Source organism: Empidonax traillii, unplaced genomic scaffold, assembly GCF_003031625.1.
Source record: "Empidonax traillii isolate 1590-97213 ecotype Southwest subspecies unplaced genomic scaffold, ASM303162v1 scaffold1930:size48774, whole genome shotgun sequence".
Lineage (NCBI taxonomy): Eukaryota > Metazoa > Chordata > Aves > Passeriformes > Tyrannidae > Empidonax > Empidonax traillii.
The window spans coordinates 4,901-25,709 of record NW_020957123.1 but is presented as its reverse complement, the minus strand read 5'-3'; the positions used below and the strand labels follow the sequence as shown (position 1 = coordinate 25,709).

General features: G+C 38.3%; 1 protein-coding gene across 2 annotated transcripts in view; it reads left to right on the top strand.

The window, feature by feature from the left end:
* The window catches only part of BACH1 (BTB domain and CNC homolog 1), a 29,787-nt gene extending 11,084 nt beyond the window's left edge, over positions 1–18,703 (top strand). The window contains exons 2-5 of one of the 2 annotated variants that reach the window (XM_027909041.1): positions 3,259–3,556; positions 6,270–7,649; positions 9,394–9,600; positions 15,417–18,703. In XM_027909041.1, the coding sequence (XP_027764842.1) occupies positions 3,317–3,556; positions 6,270–7,649; positions 9,394–9,600; positions 15,417–15,878 (2,289 nt within the window). In that variant the 5' untranslated portion in view covers positions 3,259–3,316 and the 3' untranslated portion in view covers positions 15,879–18,703. Of the gene's footprint in view, positions 1–2,474; positions 3,557–6,269; positions 7,650–9,393; positions 9,601–15,416 lie in introns of those variants that run through there. The other variant, XM_027909042.1, reaches the window with a different exon arrangement.
* Positions 18,704–20,809: the final 2,106 nt, after the last annotated feature.

Genomic DNA, 20,809 nt, shown 5'->3' with positions numbered 1-20,809 from the left:
GCCCGTCCTTACAGGACAATTGCAACATGAGCTTGTTTTATAAGACTTCTTTAAAAAGCATTATTGAATTGTTTTCTCTCCTTCATACCTTTCCCCGTCTTTTGTCCATCCATCCATAGATAAATCTAATTTTAAGAATTACGAGTATTCTAGAAGAGCAGTTAGGGTAGAAGAGAAATTAAACAGTTTACAGAAGAGATGTACTTTTTAGTACAACAGTAAGTATTCTTGTTGTGGGTATGTCTATAAAAAATCTAATTATAGGCAAGTTATTTTGTACTCACTGCTGCGGAAAATCCAGTTGGCAGTCATGACATCATAAATGTCATAATGTTATTTCTCTTAAGTGTTACAATGGTTACATTTTCCCTTTCCTGTTTGATGTCTTTTGTTTTCTCCAGCACTTTCAGTTTTCTGGTTATTTTCCTTTTGATTTCTTTTTGTCTTGTATGACAGTAATTAGATATTACAAAGAAGACAGAGAGAAATTTTGTGTTTGATTGTAGTGTAGGGGTGGGGGGTTTGGGGGTCTTTTTAAATGTTCGTTTGAAATTGGAAATGCTTATTAAATGCTGCATTTCATATTATGAATACCTCAAAAAACCTTTCATTCTCTTTAAATATAGCAGGAACGTAACTGGGATGAAGAAATCTTCACATTAGGAAGTACAACATTCTGTCAGAGTAACGTGTTAAATTGAGTTATGATCAAACTAAATACTTAATTCACTTTTCAAGTAACAGAAGGGAGTGTTTCAGTGTGGAAAGCTGCTTTTTTGGTTAGGGGGTTTTTTTTTTGAGGGTTTTTTTTGGCAGCTGCAACATGGGAAGCTCTCTATCAGTGCTTTAAGTACTTCACAAGCTGTTTTGAAAACATGGTGCGTGCCTTCTGGAGATAAGTGAAAAGGAGGATTGAGTGTTCTCTGCATATATTTATCTGTACATATACATAAACAAACTAGTATTCCTTTTAGCCTTCCCTGCTATGGAAGTGTAATGAAGTGAACTGAATATTGGAACTGATTATTTTATAAGGGAAAAAACAAAAGCAGCATATATGATATGTGTGTTGTCTGTCTCAGGGTTCTTTCTTAAAAGAAAAATAAGACAAAAACATTTAAAGGCTTGTCTGTAACTGTAATCTCCCTCATGAGTTTTGTCCAGGTGTTCACCCAAAATATGTCCTCATCTATAATATTTCCCTATATTCCACACCACCCTGGATTTAGTCTTCAGCTTTTTCATTTTGTCCTGTTCATTTTTGGTGTCTTTTTTTTTTTTTTTTTACCTTCTTGTAACAAATACAGAGTTTGTTAAACTGTAGGTGCTGTAACATCTGAGGAATATGGTAAGCTACGACTACAGAGCAAACAAATTAGAAATATGTAATTTATATGGCACTGCTTGCTTCTCATAAACTCTTGTAAGACTAGAATTTCATGAATAGCAGTTTCATGGGGAATTAAATACATTTAAACTGATTGGAAATTATATATTTCCTAAGTTAATGAATCTTGTTATTAAGTATATGAAAACATTTAAACTGTTTCCTTCCAAAAACAAGCCCTTTATGGTTAACAGTGTATGGCATATAGGACTTTCCCTACCAGTTCTCAGTGGGGAAAACTCGCAGTTGTGTAACTTTGGGGTTTTTTCCCTCGACTTTTATTTTCACAACACATTTGTACGTTTTGTTGGTGAAGCTGAATGTACAGTCTTCTGTAAGGAAATGGGAAGGGCAGATAATGCTGATGCTATACACTTTACCGGCATCCAAACTGGTACAGTGCTACTATTTCCATTGAAAATGGATCTTTTTCTTCCCTTTTCTGTTCATTAGTTGGCTAAAAATGCCTGTGTGCCGTGAAAATAGCTTGAGTAGTGAGTAACCAGGAGCATAGCTGGCAGTGTGGTTGCTTTTTTTCCGCAGTGCTTTTAACTGTGCCCATGTCCTCCGCCCTCCCCGCGTTGTGAAAGTTTCCCACATTTGAAATCTGAGGATTGCATTGGTTACAGTTTTACTGTTGTTGGGAGCTGGCAGATGGTTACAACCTCTGTTGAGCAATAGAGTGATGGGGTAGTCCCGCGTCAGCTGAGTGAGTCTGCACAGCTGTGCTCGGTTACAAAAACTCTGGAGTGACTTGTGAAGTGTAATCTAAACGTCCGGTTTGTCGAGGTAAAACTTTTCATCACTAATATATTTTTCTTTCAGGATAGTTCCAAATCTGACTGTGGTTTCTTGATCAAGCTCTAGATGTGAGGACACTTCTTAGTAATCTTTTTTTCCTTCCTTTTAACAGGAAGAAGGACTCAAGTGAAAGAGAGATACAGTGTAAAAATCAGACTTGGAAGTGCTGTTTTGCACTCTCTAGCAGAGATGCTTTCTCTCTAGCTCTTCTTTTTTTTTTTTTTTTTTTTTTTTTTTCCCAAATACTAGGAAGTTCAGGAATAGCTTCAAGACAGTTATATATGAGTTTATTTCAAAGTTATAGATATAGTATAACTGTTACTGTTGTTTATTATCCAGTGAATACTGTTACTTGAGAACTCTGTCACAAAAGCAATGGGATTCCGTTGTCATGTGATTTGAATCATAGTGATTCATTAGGAAAGTGAACTTGTAACAAACAAAACTAATAATAAAGAGCAGTAGAGGGGTAAAGAATAAGGGAATTAAGGTAGGTGGAAAATTTAAATTTAGAAACAAAACACCAACCTACTGGAAAGAAAATCAGTGTTTTACCAATGCCTGGTTCATTTAGCAGGCAAAATACTTTTGGAAGAAGACAGAGCATAGATATTTTCGTCTGTACTACGTGAATCAGTAAACAGAAGTAGCTCACATAGTATTTCAGTAAATTTTGGTTTAATGCATCTGTTTTATTTCTCTTTACACTTACATATTGTTGAATTTAGAATATACTGATTACTGAAAATGAAAGCTTAGGTAATTTCTAGGTGTTATGGTAAACTTGGGACTCTGAATCACGTGCCTAGGAGAGAACTGCTCTTTATTGCTGAAGTCCTTTTTTGGTCTGTGAGACTACAAGAACAACGTGAAGATGTACATATTAAAGTTTGGGTACTTTAGGTGGTCACAAGCATGTACGTATGTATTAACGTGTACAAAGTACTGAGTACTAATCTGAAGAATCAGACCAGGCAATGCACGTTTAACACCTTGCTTGTGTTTTAGTATCGAGAGGTTCCCGTTGGGTGCGACTTTCATGTGTACAATTTGGCTTTTCGTTCCTCCAGGTTTGCAGCACAGAAGCATGCTTTCCCCTGAGCCTCACACTACCAGCTGTCATACAGAATGTCTCTAAGAGAGAACAACAGTGTGGTTTTTGCGTATGAATCTTCAGTACACAGCACCAACGTGCTCCTCAGTCTGGATGATCAAAGAAAGCAAGATATTCTTTGTGATGTTACAATTTTAGTGGAGGATCAGCGATTTCGGGCTCACAGAGCAGTGCTTGCAGCTTGCAGCAGTTACTTCCTTTCAAGAATTGTGGGCCAGGTGGACGCTGATCTTATCATCACTTTACCAGAAGAGGTAAGTGTCACTCCCTTCTGTGTTTTACCTGCCAGTGCTTCTAATCTGTTTTTTCTCTTTCACAGTAAGCTGGGGCTTAACTGACAAGTTGAAGTAAAGGGTTTAAGGACTGAAGGGAAGGAATTTCCAAGTTGTAAAGCTGCTGTTGGTTGAGGTAAAGGCTAGACAGATGAGTGTTTATCACAGACCACAGATAAGTGAATGCTGTCACAGGAAATGCATAGGGAAGATCTTTTCAATTAAGTATGTATTACTTTTAAAATTATGCACCTCTTTCAGAGGATGTAAATGTCAACAAACAGGGCTCAAAGGGTAAAGAGATATTGCAGAACTTGGAGGAAAGGTACTCATCAGTGAATATTTTTAGTGACATTATAGACTTTATGGGCAAGAGTGAGTTGAGTGTTTATGCAGAAATTATGTATCCAGAAAGTAGCCACTTTATAGGCTTTGTAACGTACTGAATCTGAAAGCACAAGATTCTGTGCCAGATTCTCTGTTTGTGCAGAAAACTAGAAGAGATCAAGTGTTTTCTCTAAAGAGTTTTAGTGATCTTTACTATTCTCTTAGTGAATTTGTTACAAACTTGTTACAGCGTAGTACCACTAGGTCACTTTTACTCACTCAGCCTTCTTGCTGTGTCTTTATTCTTAATGCTTTTTTTTCTAGTAGCTTAATATGTTGATAGCCTGAATGTCTCTCAGGTTAAAAGAAAGGTAATGATGTGAGCTGATGTGAAAGGGAAGTAGGATGCTGGGGGATGCAAAGCCATGATTTGGCATAAAAAAGGGAAATTAGTGGCATGGAAAACTTGTGATGTTGAAGAGGGGAATTTTGCTTTGGGATGATGGAAAAAACAGCATATTGGAAGAACAAGCGATGTACATTAAATCTGGGGAAAGAATAAGAAATATACATCAAAATTCGGAAGGGAAAAATAATCTCTGGTGCAAAGCAACAGCATTCCAATGAACCCATGGAAGAAACCTGAGTTAAAAGGGACAAGAGTTTGTACAGAAAATGGAGAAACATAATCCTGATATTTACTATAGTATAGACTCGAGAGGACTCCTAATGTATTGTGTTTCTGGTGTAAGAACTGAATCTGCTGAAACAACTAGCAAATTTTAACAGTGAATCTGATCTCTTACTGATTTGAACTGATCACTTCCTTAGTAAAAGCATTTTAAGACTCAGCAACTTGAACTTCTCTTCTGGGAACTGTTAAATATTTTGAAACAAGTCATTTTGCGAAGCTGCATATTTGAGACAAACACTGATCACATGATTTGCTTTTTTTTTTTTTAACCTTTTTAATCATCAAAAATATTTGAAGTTTGAGATTGGTGGCTGGTGTCTTTCATTTTAGATACAAAAATATTTTTTGAATTCAAGTACTTCAAATATACTATACTGTAAAGACTAACTACTGTAGGTTCTGTGTTGGTTTTTTCTGTCAGTGGCTTTTGCTCTGTGTTTAGACTTTTATCCCAAATACAAATTAAATAAATGGCTACGGCAAGAGTTACTTTTCTATATCAGTCAGACAAAGTCTTTTTTAGGGTTCTCTCTTATTTGAGCACAACCAGCTAGAAATGTGTAAAAGAAAGTGAAAGGAGCAAAGTGTTTGTTCCCTCAATCCTTCCAGTTTTTAGTAGTATTTCTGCCTAAATTGAAAGAATGTACACTTTTAAAATACCTTCTGTTTCACTTATGAATGCTACTTGTTCAAAAACCCACTTTAATGATTTATTAACTATGCTGAGCTTATGGATAAACTGTCTTTTATACTCCCCTACATTACTGAGGATGAATTCATGTGGTGGTGTCTCCAGACTACTCTCCAGAGCATATTTCAAATGCTATTTTAAGAATTCTTTAGGTAGTTAGAAAAGTTTACAGACAGTTTTGATGAACTGTCTCTGTGCACGTTTCTACAACTTCCTTTCATGTGTTGAGTTCTTTAAAAAAACCACAGCAAACAACCACTTACAAACACCAAAGTAAACCCTAGGAGGGGTGAAAACAATAAAGTAGGGGAGCAGAATGTAGTCTTGAGTTTGAATATTAATAGTAGACATATTGCTTAATCCTTCACCTTCAGAGAAAAGGTAAAAGAAGTGTCATGTAATTTGTAATATGGTGATCTGTTTGCAGTTTCTTACTTGATTCTTTAGTATTTTCCGCGTGTGTAGAAGATCTTGTTCAATTTGAATTAATACAGTTTTTTATCTCTGGGTTCCCTGCTAGGCAACTGTTGTGAAGATAAAAATGTTCAATCAGAATTATCTACCCCAAAGGGGCTTTAAACTGAGAATTTGGTTTGGCATACAGTTTTTGGGTGCAATTCTTTTAATGTGTGGGAGGAAGAAAGGAGTTGGTGGCTATACTAGGAAATAAACGTATGTGGTCAAACTCCCTTTTTTCAAACTTTCTTATATCAGTGATGCACGAGTGATTAATGGTAATTGCTCTTCAAAAGATACAATTAAATACCTTTAGCAGCATAATCTTGTTCTAGAGTAATTCATATGCAACTTGGCTTTGAAAGACATTTTTGTGAAGTTGGAATCCAGTTACTGGTTCTCAGTGTTCAGCAATATTTTTCGCTTGTTAACCTGTCCTGCTGGCAACACAGGTAATTTGGGGGGTTGTGTATTTCTCTACTTAAACCCTTATTGACCATACTAATATTTTGCTTCTTTCTTAACAGGTAACACTTAAAGGATTTAGTCCTCTGCTTCAGTTTGCATATACAGCTAAACTTATTTTAAATAAAGACAATGTGTCTGAAGTTTGCAAATGTGCCGAGTTTTTGGGTGTACGCAACATTGAAGAGTCTTGCTTTCAGTTCCTCAAATTCAAATTTTTGGACTTCAAGTTGGATCAGCAGGAATGTCCTAGGAAGAAGTGTTGTACGCAGCGTTGTCAGAAAGGGAACCCAAAAACCAGCAATGTGGATGATGGAGACCTGGAAACAAATGATGAAGCAGAAGTACTTTCGGAAAAGGAATATAGTCAAACTCCTGACACAAAGCTCTGTAAAGATGAAGAAAATGCTAAATCATTGCCTGCTCTCCAAGACAGTGCCAATCAAAACTGTGATCCTGTACATTTAGAAAGGGGTAGAGCTTCCAGCTTATCTTCCCAGTGCCCAAAGTATAGGAAATTCCAGAAGGCTTTTGGAAATGACAAAGTTCATACTTCAGAGTCCAATTCCAGTATTAAAGACATTCAGGTGCCACCATTTGCCACCTTTCCTGATAAGGAAATACCTGATACTGATGGCATACAAAAAGTTCAAGAGTGTGTACCTATGCAGCTGGTCTCAAACTGTGAAGAGACTTGGGTAAAAATGGAAGAAGAGGAAGAATGCATTCAGAAAAAGGAGGAGTCAAAGAGCGATTCTGTGACTCAGAATGTGTCATGTCCTGTGGAGAAAATGGATCTTGCTGCTTTTCCCCAAAACTCTGCTGCATCTCACGTGTCTATTTTACACACTTGCGAGCAATATGGTAACTTGAAGTTCAGTGGTGTGCAGAACAACACAGTCTTAGCTGAAAAAACTGCATCAGGTACTGGAGCTGGGACTGACAAAATTGAAAGTCAAGGTGATGCCTCCTCAAAGGTCGATTTATGCACTAGGGAAGCCACTAACATCACATCGGCTGGTGATCGAAGCAGTGTGGAGAGAGAGGTAGCAGAGCATCTAGCAAAAGGGTTCTGGAGTGATGTTTACAGCACGGAAGCCTGTCAGATACATTTACCACCTGCAGTTCCCAAAGAGTGCTTGGAGCCAGTATACTCGGGGAAGAAATCAGAATGTCCGTGGCTGGGTATCAGGATCAGTGACAGCCCTGAACCTTGCCCTCAGCGAACTTTTACAACACTGAGTTCTGTCAACTGCCCCTTTATAAGCAACCTGAGCACTGAAGGATGTGCCAACAGCTCTGAAATAAGCAGTGGAGATTATGTGCAGGGACAGCAACAAGAACAGTGTCCCTATAATTATGCAATAAGTTTGGGAGACGATTCGGAGACTGATACCGAGGGAGACAGTGAATCCTGTTCAGCAAGAGAACAAGAATGTGAGGTGAGAACATCCTGGTGTGTCCATTGCTTTCCTGTCTTTTAAGGCTCCCTATTGAAAAATATCAAGTCTTTTGTGGGTTTTTATTTTTTTTTCCTGTGGCTGCTTGTTTTAAGAGTCTGGGAATTAAAATATTGACCTTCCAAGGTTTAAATGGAAGGTCACTATTAATTCAGGGAGACTTACCAAGTACTTTTGACAGGACACTGAAGTGTTAGATGCTTATGTATTAGATCTTTTAAGATACTTTTTCACAAATAGCTGTGTCAGAAAAGGTTCTGAATCGTAAATCAAGGCATGGAGGTTTTTTTTTTAGTTGTTTTTTTTCTTTTATCTGCTGCAGTTAGCTTAAGAAAACTAAACTTCTTGGAACCTTTTGTTTTATAGAAACTAACAGTTTTCTTGGTTGTATTCCAAGTTGTAGGGAGAAGGCAGAAGTGATACTTCAGATTTACTGTGAATTGAAAATTAAACTTTCAAGCTGGCTTTAATAGCTGTGTGTTTAAGAGTGTTTAATATCATCTTCTCTGAAACTAAACATATATTTGTTTCTCCAACTGCAGTAATTATTTGGCACTTCCTTTCTTTGTTATTATTTGTTAGTGGTTTAGGCAGATGCCATATAAGTTGTCTAATCCCAAAAGACTTCGCAATATACCTAGAACAATATCTGTCTCAGTTATTAGAACTGCAGAATTGCAGTGTAACTCTGTGTACAGTGGATCATTTAATGATGTGAAAATTCAGTTGTTCTTAAAGCACTAGGTTTCTTTTCCTTTTCAAGATGTAGGGCCTCACTGAGGCTGACCATAAGTGGAAGCTGCCATCAGTATGAAAAATTGGCATGCCAAACAAAAGGCCAGAATTGATTAAATAAATTTCTCATCTTTATGTGGGAGAGAAGGAGATGGCATCATTCCTGAAGACAATGCTCTTTTTTTCCTTTCTTTTTTATTTTGCTGGTTTGTCACCAGTGGTAACCAGAGAACAGTTCTCTATTTGCTTTTTAAGCTAAATTGAGATCTTTGACCACAGCAAGATAACATTTTCTGCTACTTACTAAACTCAAAGGATTAAAAGGATTAAAATAAAGTATCCTTGGTTGGATACTCATAAAACATGATGATTATTTTGTGAAGGTAAACATGTTTTTCAGTATTAATCAACACTGATCTCAAATGCTTTTGTAGTTCAGGGATACAACAGTAGCAAGAGCCTGGTTCTCTCTCTTCTCTAGCGTTAAGAATTACAAGACAGATACTGTGACTTCTGTATTTTAAGGAAATGCTCGTTTCAGATGAACTTTTCCTGGAGGGAAAAAAAAGGAAGTATAGGTATAAAAATGCATGCAGGATGCAGTCTTAGTAGCAGCTTTGGGGAAACTTTAGACTGTATCAGTGAGTCTTGACACCTGTTTTATGCCTGACTTAACCATAACTTACCTTCTTAGAGTATATCACCTGCTGCACACAGGGATAGATTTCCTCTTACTATAAACATGCTTTTGAGGGGCTGGTATAAATGTGCAAGGTACTGCATTTCACCTGTGCTTAAACTCATGCAGTTGAAACCCGTGGGGTATATCTGCATCATCCAACAGCTACATTAGTTTGCTCTTGTCTCTGAGGTGTAGGAAGAAAGATGGGTTGTGTGGTGAGGAACGCTTAAAATGAAAACTTGACTTGGCTTGTTGGTGTTTGCGTATATCAGTTTCACCTTTGATTTACAGCTCTATCTTACCTTCTAGGTAAAACTTCCATTTAATGCACAAAGGATTATCTCACTTTCCAGAAATGACTTCCAGTCGTTTCTGAAAATGCATAAATTAACTCCTGAACAATTGGACTGTATTCATGATATCCGAAGACGAAGTAAAAATAGAATTGCAGCCCAGCGATGTCGCAAGAGAAAGCTTGACTGCATACAGAATCTTGAATCTGAAATTGAAAAACTGGTACGTATGAATATTCATTGCTGTTGTTGTGAGTCTTGGTCAGAACATCTTGACTGGCTTTCTGGCAGTAGTTTGAGAGTGAGGTGGTTTATTACTTCTTCCACTCAAGCTTAGAAAACTTTATCATTCTCAGATAGCTTCTTGATAGCACTTCATGATTTTTCTGTGCTTTCCTCTAAAGTATTCACACTTTTCCTTCTGTGGACTTGTTTCCATTCAAATAAAAGTGCATCACAGCATAATACTCGGTGAATGATGTTTCCAAAGCCTATAATCTTTGAGTTTAATTGTACGGAATAATTCCCAAACCATTATCCCATTCTGTTTTCTGCCTCCTCCCCTTTCTTGCTGTGCGATTTTTTTTGTTCTTCAGCTCATGGTGTTGCTCATGATCAAGCTTAGTTACGCAATTGTTAGTTGTGTAAGTACAGTTCTTGGAACATATTAACATGGGCTGCTGAACTGTTTCCTGAGCCTTAAATCTTAAAAATGAGATTCTGCTTGCAGAAAGGCGGAAGATACAGAAGAACTTGGGAAGTTGCTTGTGTCTTTTTAGCAGTTGCCTCAAAATTGTAGCTGAGGAATTAATGCATCCATATTTCTCTGCTGCCATCTGTTAATACAATTTTTTCTTCTTAAGAAGGCAATAAAAAGATAAATATGTAATTTAAGAGAAATGTAGATAATCTGAGGTTAGGGTTATCCACAAAACAGCAATGGCAAGAAAATAGAGTGGCTTTTCAGAAAAAAGTCTTTATTTCTGACCCTCTCACCTCAGTTTCATGGTTGATCATACCATGTGCACTAAATAGCTCTGTTGTTTAGAATTACTGTACTCTTAATTCTTGTTCGTGGAGTGCTTGAGACTTACTGTGTGTGAATTTGATATCTGCATCAGTTAAGGCACAGTCACGTTGCACCTTTCTTGACTTCAGAGTGAAAAGGAAAATAAAATTAGAGCCAAGTGCCATGGGCTGGAAACTATTTTCCTAAAGTGATCCATCATCTTTCACCACATATACTCCTCCTTCTGCAGTGAAGGAGATAGAGATTTTTTGGTTTTTTGAAGGAAAGTCTGCAGTGCCATTTAGCCCTGATGATTTGACAGAGCAGGTCATTTGTTATACTGAATGGAGTTGATGCTCAGAGAGGGAAGGAAATCAGGTGATTGTGTTAACATTCTTCTGACTGAAGGGAGAAGTTGCATTTCTGACATTTCAAAACTTTCTGCCTGGCTTTGTCATCATGTTGTTATTTCTGTTATGTAACTCTGTCAATATTTTGCAACACTTGAGCAGGGCACTGAAGGTTGATCTGCAAGATTAGACATATAGTTGTTTAAGTGGCTAATAATTATAGGTAATATTCTTTCTTCTGGTTCCAGGCTGGAACAGACTGCATGTCTGCTGTTTGACGGATAACACTCTGCAAGGTCTAGATAATGAGTGTTGAGTCTTGAGAATTGTGAGGTGGGGTCCCAGTTAGAGGAATCGTGTGCTAGGCACAAACGTGTTCCAGTTGCCTTTTTTTTTTTTTTCCCCCCAACTGTGCAGATAAGTTTCTTCAGAAATTCCTCAAAAGATCTTGTTTGGAGCTGTTGAGCATATCTGACAGCAACAGATGTTGTGCACCATCAAACTTATGTAAGGTTTACACAAATACAGAAACATTAAGGTCTGTCTAGGCATAATTTCCAGGTGGGTGGAAGAAAAGAGACATCTGTGAAGAGCGATGTGTGGTACATCCAGGTTGCTTCATGCATGATGGCTCCTGCTTTGGTCCTGTTTCTCTGGATCAGTCAAATCTCTTAGAATTTTTAGTCTTTAATTTCATTGTATCCTCTGTAATGTGGCTTTGAGAGGGGATAGTATGGTGTATTACTATAGTTTATGTATAGTTTTATATAGTGTGTACGTACATATAATTTTATGGAGTGTATATGTATAGTAGTACAGTTTATATATAGTTTATAGTATTACAGTTTGAAAACTTTTGACTAGTAGATAATACTCTGCCCTGTAGCCTGTTAGGAAATACTATTTGGTGAAATTCCTCCTCCTGGCTTCCAGTATGTGTAGTGTGTTGTCTTGTAATAACTCCTGTTTGGTGTCGCTTATGTTTTTTTTTCTCTCAGATTAGGATATAGTATTTGTAGTATGTTTGTTGGGAAAGTCCTATATGTGGAACAGAATAACTCCCTGAGGGAGCAGAATCTGGAGACTGACAACTGAGGAGTAACCTTGCTGAAAAGGACCTTGGGGGCTGAACAGAGAGCAGCCTGAGCATGGGTTAGCAAACATGTCCGGGCTGACAAAAAGACCATCAGTGTCCTGGGATGTGTTAACAGGAGCACAGCTAATTGTTTGAGGGCAGTTATTGTTCTCCTGTACTTAGCATGTGTGAGACTGAGTCTTGTGCTGAGTTTTGAACCCGCCCAGTGCCAGGAGTAGGTTGATAAACAGGAGGAGAGTCACTGAGACGGAGAAGAGGTGGGTGTGGGGACCTAAGAGCCACCTGCCCCTATCTGTGGAGAAGTTCTTAGGGTTATTGTAGCCACTGCAAGTGAAAGACCTTCAGCTTCCAGGGGGTAGTACTTGACAGCAAGAGAACAAGGGGGGCATTTCAACTGGATATAAGGAAATACTTTTTTTTCCATTGGGGAGAGACAGGCAGCAGAGCAGTTTACACTGAGATGTTGTGCATGCCCAGTCCTCAAGGTTTTTCTGACATGACAAAAAAGCAAAGCCCTGAACAGCCTGATCTTAACCAGAGCTGACTGTTTTGAGAAGGAGGTGGGACTACAGCCCTGCTGAGGTACCTCCCCACCTGAGTGATTCTGTAAACTTGGAAGTCTTACGTCAAGCTCTACGTATATTGGAAAAAAAATCCTGTCCAGTACTGAATCTGTTATCTGGGAGAATTATCTTTTATCATTTGTCTTGATCTTCTGTACTGATAATGTCATTTTTTACCCCCCCCCCCCATATAGTCTTTGCTTATTGGCCTTTCAGGTGAATCTGTGTGTCCTTGTTGTTCAGTAGCATTCCATATTTGAGAACACACATGGGCTGCTTCAGGAGATGTTGGCTTGTTGGAAACAACTCTTTCAGAGCACCTGTGTACAGTCAGATTCCTTGGACTTTCTCCTGTGCCATGTGCTCTAGGATGACCCTGCTTGAGCAGGGAGGTTGGAGCAGATGACCTGCTGTGGCCCTTTCCAGCGTTACCCACTCTGCAATTCTCACTTCAAAACTTTAAAGTTAGGATAATTGTGAAGGGTAACAGAGTAGAGGATAACTGGCCTCAAGAAGCACTACTTGTGTGAAGATTCTGTAGCTGAGAAGGACATGTCAGTTAGTGATCCAAGAAATGTAATCTTGGATCTGAGATCTTATTATTTGTATTATAACAGGGTGAAGTGTGTGAACTAAAAATATTTTTCACCAGAGGAATTAAAAGAGCTCTCAGTTCATTGTGACCTCAAAACTAACTTTGACATTATTTTGCAGTATTAGTATAATGCTGCTAAAGTAAAACAATAATATTTAGATTTATTAATCTGTCAGCAACTTCACATAGGGGTGGGGGAACTTACACTGGAATAACTATTTCTGAATGTTGATGTTTGTTTTAAACAGCAGTCCAGATAACTTCATCAGCCCATAATACACAGCTGAGTGCCTCTACATACCCAAAAGGTACATTAAGTGATTTTAGATAGGAGATTTGGCAACAGAATGGAAGAAATAATTCTCAAAAGTATTGAGAAACAGCTGGAGGGCAGTGTAGTCATCAGTCACAGCCAGCACAGAGCTTCGGGAGGGGAAAGTCCTGCTTGTCAAACCTGGTTTCCTTCTACAACAGCATAAACCACCGAGTTGATCTAGGAAAGCCAGTAGGCATAATGTTTTGGGATTTCAGCAAAGGTTTTGATGCTGCCTCTTGGTGTCCTTTTGGACAAAGTGCCCAGCATGCATCTGAATAACCGTGTTATGTGATGGGTGAGGAACTTGCCCACAGGTTGGGCAAAAAGAATTCTAGTGAATGGGGTAACATCAGACTGGTGTCTGGTCACCAGTGAGTTTCCTCAGGGCTCCATCCTTGGCCTGGTTCTCTTCAGCATCTTCGTTAACAACTTGGACACTGGACTCAAGGAATACTAAGTTAACCAGTGAAACTAAGTCGGGAGGAGCTGCTGACTCCCTTGAGGGCACAGAGGCCCTTGCAGAGAGGCCTTAAAGAAATGGAGAGATAGACAATCACCACCCATATGAAGTTTAACAGGGCAAGTGCTGGATTCTGCAGCTGTGACAGGGCAGTCCTGGCTGCATGTATAGACTGGGGAATGAGACTGGGCATGGTGAAGGGTCTGGGGGGGAGGCCTTATGAGGAGCAGCTGAGGTCACTTGGCTTGTTCAGCCTGGAGAAGAGGAGACTGAGGGGAGACCTCACTGTGGTCTTCAGAATTCTCACAAGTGGAAGCAGAGGGACAAGTACCGATCTCTTCGCTCTTGTGACCAGTGACAGGACTCAAGAAAACAGCATGAAGCTGAGTCAGGGGAGGTTTAGGTTGGATATCAGGAAAAGTTTTTTCACCCAGAGGGTGGCTGGGTGTTGGAACAGGCTCCCCAGGGCAGTGGTCACAGCACCAAGCCTGACAGAGCTCAAGGAGCGTTTGGACAACACGCTCATGCACGTGGTGTGATTCTTGCTTGGGGTGTCCTGCACAGGGACAGGAGGTGGACTCAGTGATCCCAGTGGGTCCCTTCCAACTCAAGCATATTTTATGATTAACAGGTGCTCCCAGTATGCTGATAAGTAGAAATTTATTAGTAAAGCTCTCTTTCTAATAATTTTAGACAGGTAAAAACTGTTCCTCTTGCCAAATGCTGCCTGAAAATTAACCAGTTCTTTAAAAAAAAAATTATAGAGGTTGCAGTATGAGTTTCTCTTGCAAAAGGGGATGTGAGGAGGAGTGACAATAATTAAACTCTCCAGGAGTGAATTGACATAGCAGTAGCTGTAACACACAGTCCCTATGACTAACATTTACTACGTAAAAACTATTTAAAGCCTTGTATATCTTCAAAACTGTCAATTAATTAATTAGAGAATTTAAAATTAATGTGTTGGGACATGTTTGGTTTTGGGTTCTTTGTCGTCTTCTTTCAACTGCTTTATTATGGCCTTGCTTGTTTGCTGTCCTCTGCCATTTCCTCATTTTTCTTTATTCCAAAAGTTGTTAGTTTCCATCATTAGACTTTTCAGTTCTCAGTGTATTTTCATCTTTAGCCACTTGTATCAGGAATCTCAGAAAAATTCACATTTGTGAATTTTTGGCATTGAAGTAAAAGCAAAAAAAAAAGCTAATTTTTAACAAAAGCTGGGTTTTTTTACCTGATATTCATTAAATAATTGCCATCCTGTTTGCTGCCGCATGTTTGGACAATCCTGCTATATCATGTAGCTAGGTTTTAATTCTTCAGCATGTCTTATTTCTTTACCTTTCTTATATTTTCTGTTTACTTTAGCAGCTCTACTTAACTCCATTATTTGTCCCACAGTGGACTTGGCACTTCTTGAGAAAGGTAGTTATTTTCACGTGGTGGAATAGTATCAATAAGGAAAATGCTTCAGTAGAGGTTAGGATTGACCTTTTGATACACATTTGATTGTATTGCTGTTTACCTTAATGCCAAATTACTTTTGCTTCAACAGACCAGATCATTTACAGTCTTGTTTCAGCTTTGGTAGGAACCTAAACCATAGTTTTTGGTGTTAAAATGCAGACTAAAGGGCTATTTTTATTTTTGCAGCAAAATGAGAAGGAGAACTTGCTGAAGGAAAGAAACCACATTTTGTCAACTCTGGGTGAGACAAAGCAGAATCTCACTGGGCTTTGCCAGCAGGTGTGTAAGGAAGCAGCCTTGAGTCACGAGCAAATACAAATACTTGCAAAATATTCTTCCTCAGATTGTCCACTCTTACTTTTGTTCCCGAAGAAAGAACAAACAGCTCCGTCTGATAGTGAGCCTGCAGTACCAGCATCTGTAGAATCAGCAGATGGTCTCTCAGGTGTTACACCTACAACTGAGCAGAGTTCTTGTTATCAGTGTGTCAAAAGTGTGTGTGATGCAACATACGATCAAGTACAAGGACTGCATCCGGTTTCTGTGAGAACATTGGAGGAGACGTTACTTGTGGAACAGTGTGGACACAGCAGTGGCATCACAGACTTCTGCCAGCAGATGACTGACAAATGCACTACAGATGAGTGAATCTCTTCTTCCTATTGCCAGCCTCTCAACATTGCAACTAAAAGTGAGATTATTGGAAAGTAGCTTAATAAGTGACAGAAAGATGAAACTTCATCTTCTGAAACTACATTGACAGATAAGTGGTCACGATATTACTTGGCAAGTTTTGGATTTGCTCTGTGTAATTCTAGAGCATAATTTGTATGTGCCAGCCTTGAAGCTTTTTTTTTGTGGTGATGCCAAGGAAGGTTCAGGAAAGTTGTTGGAATGTATAAACTCCATGTGCAGGTGTTTATTTTTGAGAAAGCTTTCATTCACATATAGAACAACCTTTACTCTGACTTATGCCACAGTAACTAATGCCACTCTGCATCTCAGTGAAAGCCTCCTGACAGGTGTTTATGCACAATGACTTCTATACCTGAAATCCTTTTAAGATTTCTTTTTTTCCCAGTAAGCAAACCTTAAGAAGCACATACAGCTTTGTTAATGCTTATTTTGTGCATCAGTTAGGACGACATGACAGTACGAGGAGATTCTGGCAAGTGCGCTCTGGAACAGCTCGTTGCTTATTGCTGTTCCCATCCCTGTCCCAGAGTAGACTTCTGTTGAATAAAAGCAGTAGGCTAATAAGTAGTAGTAAAATGGAATAGTAGTAGGCTTTTATTGACTATATGCCTTTGTCTCAGCTCTCCAGTACAGAGTTAAGAGAACTGGAACGGCAGAGGTGCTGCCGCATCCTGCTCTCTTCTCTACAGTTAGGGGGAGGAATAACAACATACTGTGAAAGGCAGATGTTTGGTGCAGTTCTTGGATGAGTGTGCATTGAATCCTCTGGCATCTGAATCCCATAGGCTTGTTAAAATTCACTGCTGTATTGTGACTTACTGTCCTGGCACCTTCAAGCTTTCTGCTTGTTTGTGGTAATTTGGAATCAAAGTATTGTGAAAGTCTAAGGACAGATTTTTATTTTTTTTAAGGTATTCAGGCACTACATTTTTTTTACTTAAGTGCCTAACTGCATAAAGTTACAAATGTATTTGTTCTCTGATCACTGGGACCAGTAAATTTCTATTTCAAAATCTTAGTCTTTGGCATACTTTATGGCTAAACCTGTAGTACGTTTTCAATGGCTTGTGCTATTAGTGTAGATATATAAAAAGTTTATTAAGGAAATGAGCTGGAGATATTTCCTTCATTTACTTTGTGAAGGAGAAATTCAGCTACTGAAAACAATCCCCGTTTTTTAGATTTTTACATAGCGGTGGATGCACATTGTATACCAATGATGCTTTGTTATTTAGATGTTATTCTAACAACAGAACTAAGTATTGAACCTCACCACAGAAAACTTTGGGTTTGCTGATTTACAAAACATGAAGAATCTTGAACAAGCCAGTGGAATTCTTCATTTCCTACCTCAGTATGTATATTAGCTTTTTGTGTCTTTGTGTGCATGTACAGTAGGCAGCAAAGGACCTTGTAAATACTGCTTTTCAGTTTTATCTTGCAGTGAGACAAAACTTGCTCTTGGCAAGACTATTTTTTTCTTTTCCCCCTCTCCCCACCACCCATAGGTAACATAGCATTAATAAATACATTAAGCAGCTTATTTAAAGTAAAAATTAAAAATCTGACAGATTTAAACAGGACTTCTCATAACCAGCACGGAATGCAAATGACTACACTACCTCACCTATGGGACTGAAAGTTGATTCGAAATCTCTAGTGATATCCTTCATCATATATCATTACTTTAAGGGAAAAATCATGTTAATGGAGCATAGCTTGTATAAAACACAGTGCTTGCAGTAATTGAAATTCAGAAATAAATACTTTATGGGAGACGTCAGGAGAGTTCTACTGACTAGCTTTCAGACAACTGAATTGAAATTCTCTTAAATTACTATCATTGATTATATGTTGATCTATATGTATTACTTAAGAAGCTCTCTGGGCTTTTTCTCCAGTGTCTGTAGATTCCTAGTTCATTTAATCCTGCCTCCCTTGCATGCTGCCATCCTGGGTAGCGTTTCGCTCTCAAGTCTCCATTTTATTTAAAAAGCAAACCAAAAAGGAACAATAAAAAAACAAAATGGAAAGCCCCAAACCTCTCTACTGTTCGTAACTACTGTTACTGTTCAAGCTGGTGATACTCTGAAATGACATGGACAATGGCATTGTCCCAATAGTACACATACTTCAAAATGGAATTCCTTGGGGTAAATGCTTGTTAATAAACGGGTGGAGCGTATATGTAGGCAGTGGCTGGCTGGGAGCTTATCCAGTGGCCCAATCCCCTGACACACTTGGCTGTAGATGCTGGAAAACAAGGTCATGATCACCAAGTTAAAGGCTGGAATATCCGCTAGAGGCTTGTGCTCCACTACTGGTGATCAGCCGCAGTCTGAATTCCACACAGCTAATGGTGGAGGGAGTCCAGTGCAGAAATCATCACTGTCATTGGCCTGTGATAAAATTAACATCATGTTTTTAATAATGACCTTGATTGTGAGGGTAAGGGTTTTTTGCCTGACCAGCTGCATCTAAGTAATTTTTAAAATATTTATTTAATACTGTAGACCTACAAGTTGCATGTTGACTTCTATAGCCTATGTCATCAACTTGCAAAAGTTAAGAATGAATGACAATTTTATGATACAGAATTCTCAGGAAAATGTTTTTGGAGTTTGGTTTTATTTTTTTTCTTCCAGTAAAGAAATATTTGATTTTGAAATTGTAAAATACTTTGCTAAAGCATGTTTTGAAATACTTTGAACAGACTATCTTAAAACCATAAAGGTATGATGGCATACAGATTGTAAAATAAACAGATAATTACAACAGTTGATTTTGTATCTTTCATAATTCAGTATTTTCTAAGACTACAATAAAAACCACTATCCTTTCTACAAAGGCTTTTCTATTTTGTACGCATCTTCTGCTGTGAAAATCTCCACTGGTGCATTATTCATAAACATTTCTGAAAATGGTAGCAAAATAGTTCTTTGTATAGTTTGTAAGTTTTATAGGCCCAAAATACTAGCTTAGGATTCTTCAGATGAAGTTAACACTTCTTACTAATCCGGAAAGGTAAGTGTGTCAAAGTTTGGTATCTTCTAAACTACTGAGGATGTTTCCTCAGTAATACATATTTTTTTTAAATTTTAATATTCCCAAATGCATGAATATTTTTCTCATCCTACCGATGAGCAAATTTGTCATGTGGAAAACCTGATGAATATGAATAGCAAAGTCAAGAAAGTCAGAATCTAAAATAAATTTTAAAAAAAAACCTAAAAATTGTTATCAAATAAGTAATGAGTGAGAATAATATTACAATACAAGTCAGTATATTTTGTTAAATTCTGATATAACATATAAGGCTTTCTTGATATATGATAATAGTCTAGTAAGAATTTGGTATGACACTTTTAACAAGGTTTCATAGTTTTTACAATCTACTATTTTGTATTTACTGTGAAAGAGAAGGGGAGATGGATGGGAAAGACTTGGGAAGAAACAAAACACTAATCAAAATATATATTTGACTTCATTAACTTGTTGAAGACCATAAGTCTCAAGCTCTTGGGTGAACTGGCATGATTTTGTTTAAATGCATTTGGTGATGATAGTCTAAGTTCTAAACCATATTGCAATTTTCTTTCTCAGCCCAATGGTAATAAATCAGAAGATCCATTTCATGTAAGCCTGTCAGCATCTGGAACTTTCTCAGGTAATGATCTAGGAAGTAAGAAATATTTTCAGTGAACAGCCCTTACTGGCTCTGAGTTCTCGTTTCTGTCACTCTGACTCTTGTTAAAGATGCACTTGATATGCTTTAGTAAAGGATCCCTTGAAGTCATGCAGGCATATTAGATACCTTTAGGTAGCAGTGATAAATGGTGTATTGAATCAGCATGTGAGGCAGCTGTTTAAGTGCAGATGTTACAACACTATTGGTATAATTACATAATTGCTCATTGTAATTTTAAATGCTCATATATACCTTATATATGTTTATAACATTCACTTGAATACAGGATAATCAACTAGAAACTGTGTGTAAATGACAAAGGCTTTTTCATTAAAAAGGGCATTCGTAACAAAGTAGTAGGTAAAAAGCAGGGGACGGGTACAGGGATAAAAGGCAGCAGAAGTCACAAACTCCCCAGATCTGGGTTAATAGCGAATCATGGAAGTTTGGGGAATATCACTGACAACTGTACACTGGACTGGTCCGGTTTTCACACAGATGGTGTGTGAATGTAGGAGTGCTAAGAGTTACATAAAATTTTCAGACTCCTGTGGGCTCTGAAATGAATCAGTCCTGCTCACCCGTAAAACCAGAAAACTTTGCTAACTTGTGTATGTGCAGGTGTCATCCCAAAAAGCTGATGAACCTGTAAGTCCAAACTCAGTTGATGGGGAAGGTAAATGTCTCAATGATGCTTACCCCAACCACCTTTGGAGGTTTTTTAACCAAAATCAAGAACAGGAATAATAATAAAGACCTTATTACCTCTACTGAACAAGAGAGTGGCACACTCATGCTTTTTGTAGACAGCAGAGAAGGCACACAGGGTGAGGGATTATGAAAGCCTCACCTAACAAAAACGTTCGTGTTTTGGTCCTTGCCCAGGGCTTGCTCTCCTATCAGGCATTCTTAATAATCTTAATAATCATGAACTGAGAGCTGGGTTGCACTTCAAATGAGATGCAATATGTTAGAAGCCGTATGCTTTTATTTCTAGAATTCATCATTATGGTTTGTCTAAGGTATGGTGTCCCCTGTGGTTAGATAGAGCCCTTCCCAGGGGACGGCTGCCGTTGGAGAGGGACTCAAAATTTTGGTGGTAATCTGGAAAGAAATAAGTTCTCTCCCATAGGAAGTAAAGGGCGTAGGCCCAGTGTTTCAGGGGCAGATAATAGGCTGTCTGTGGCAGGTGTTA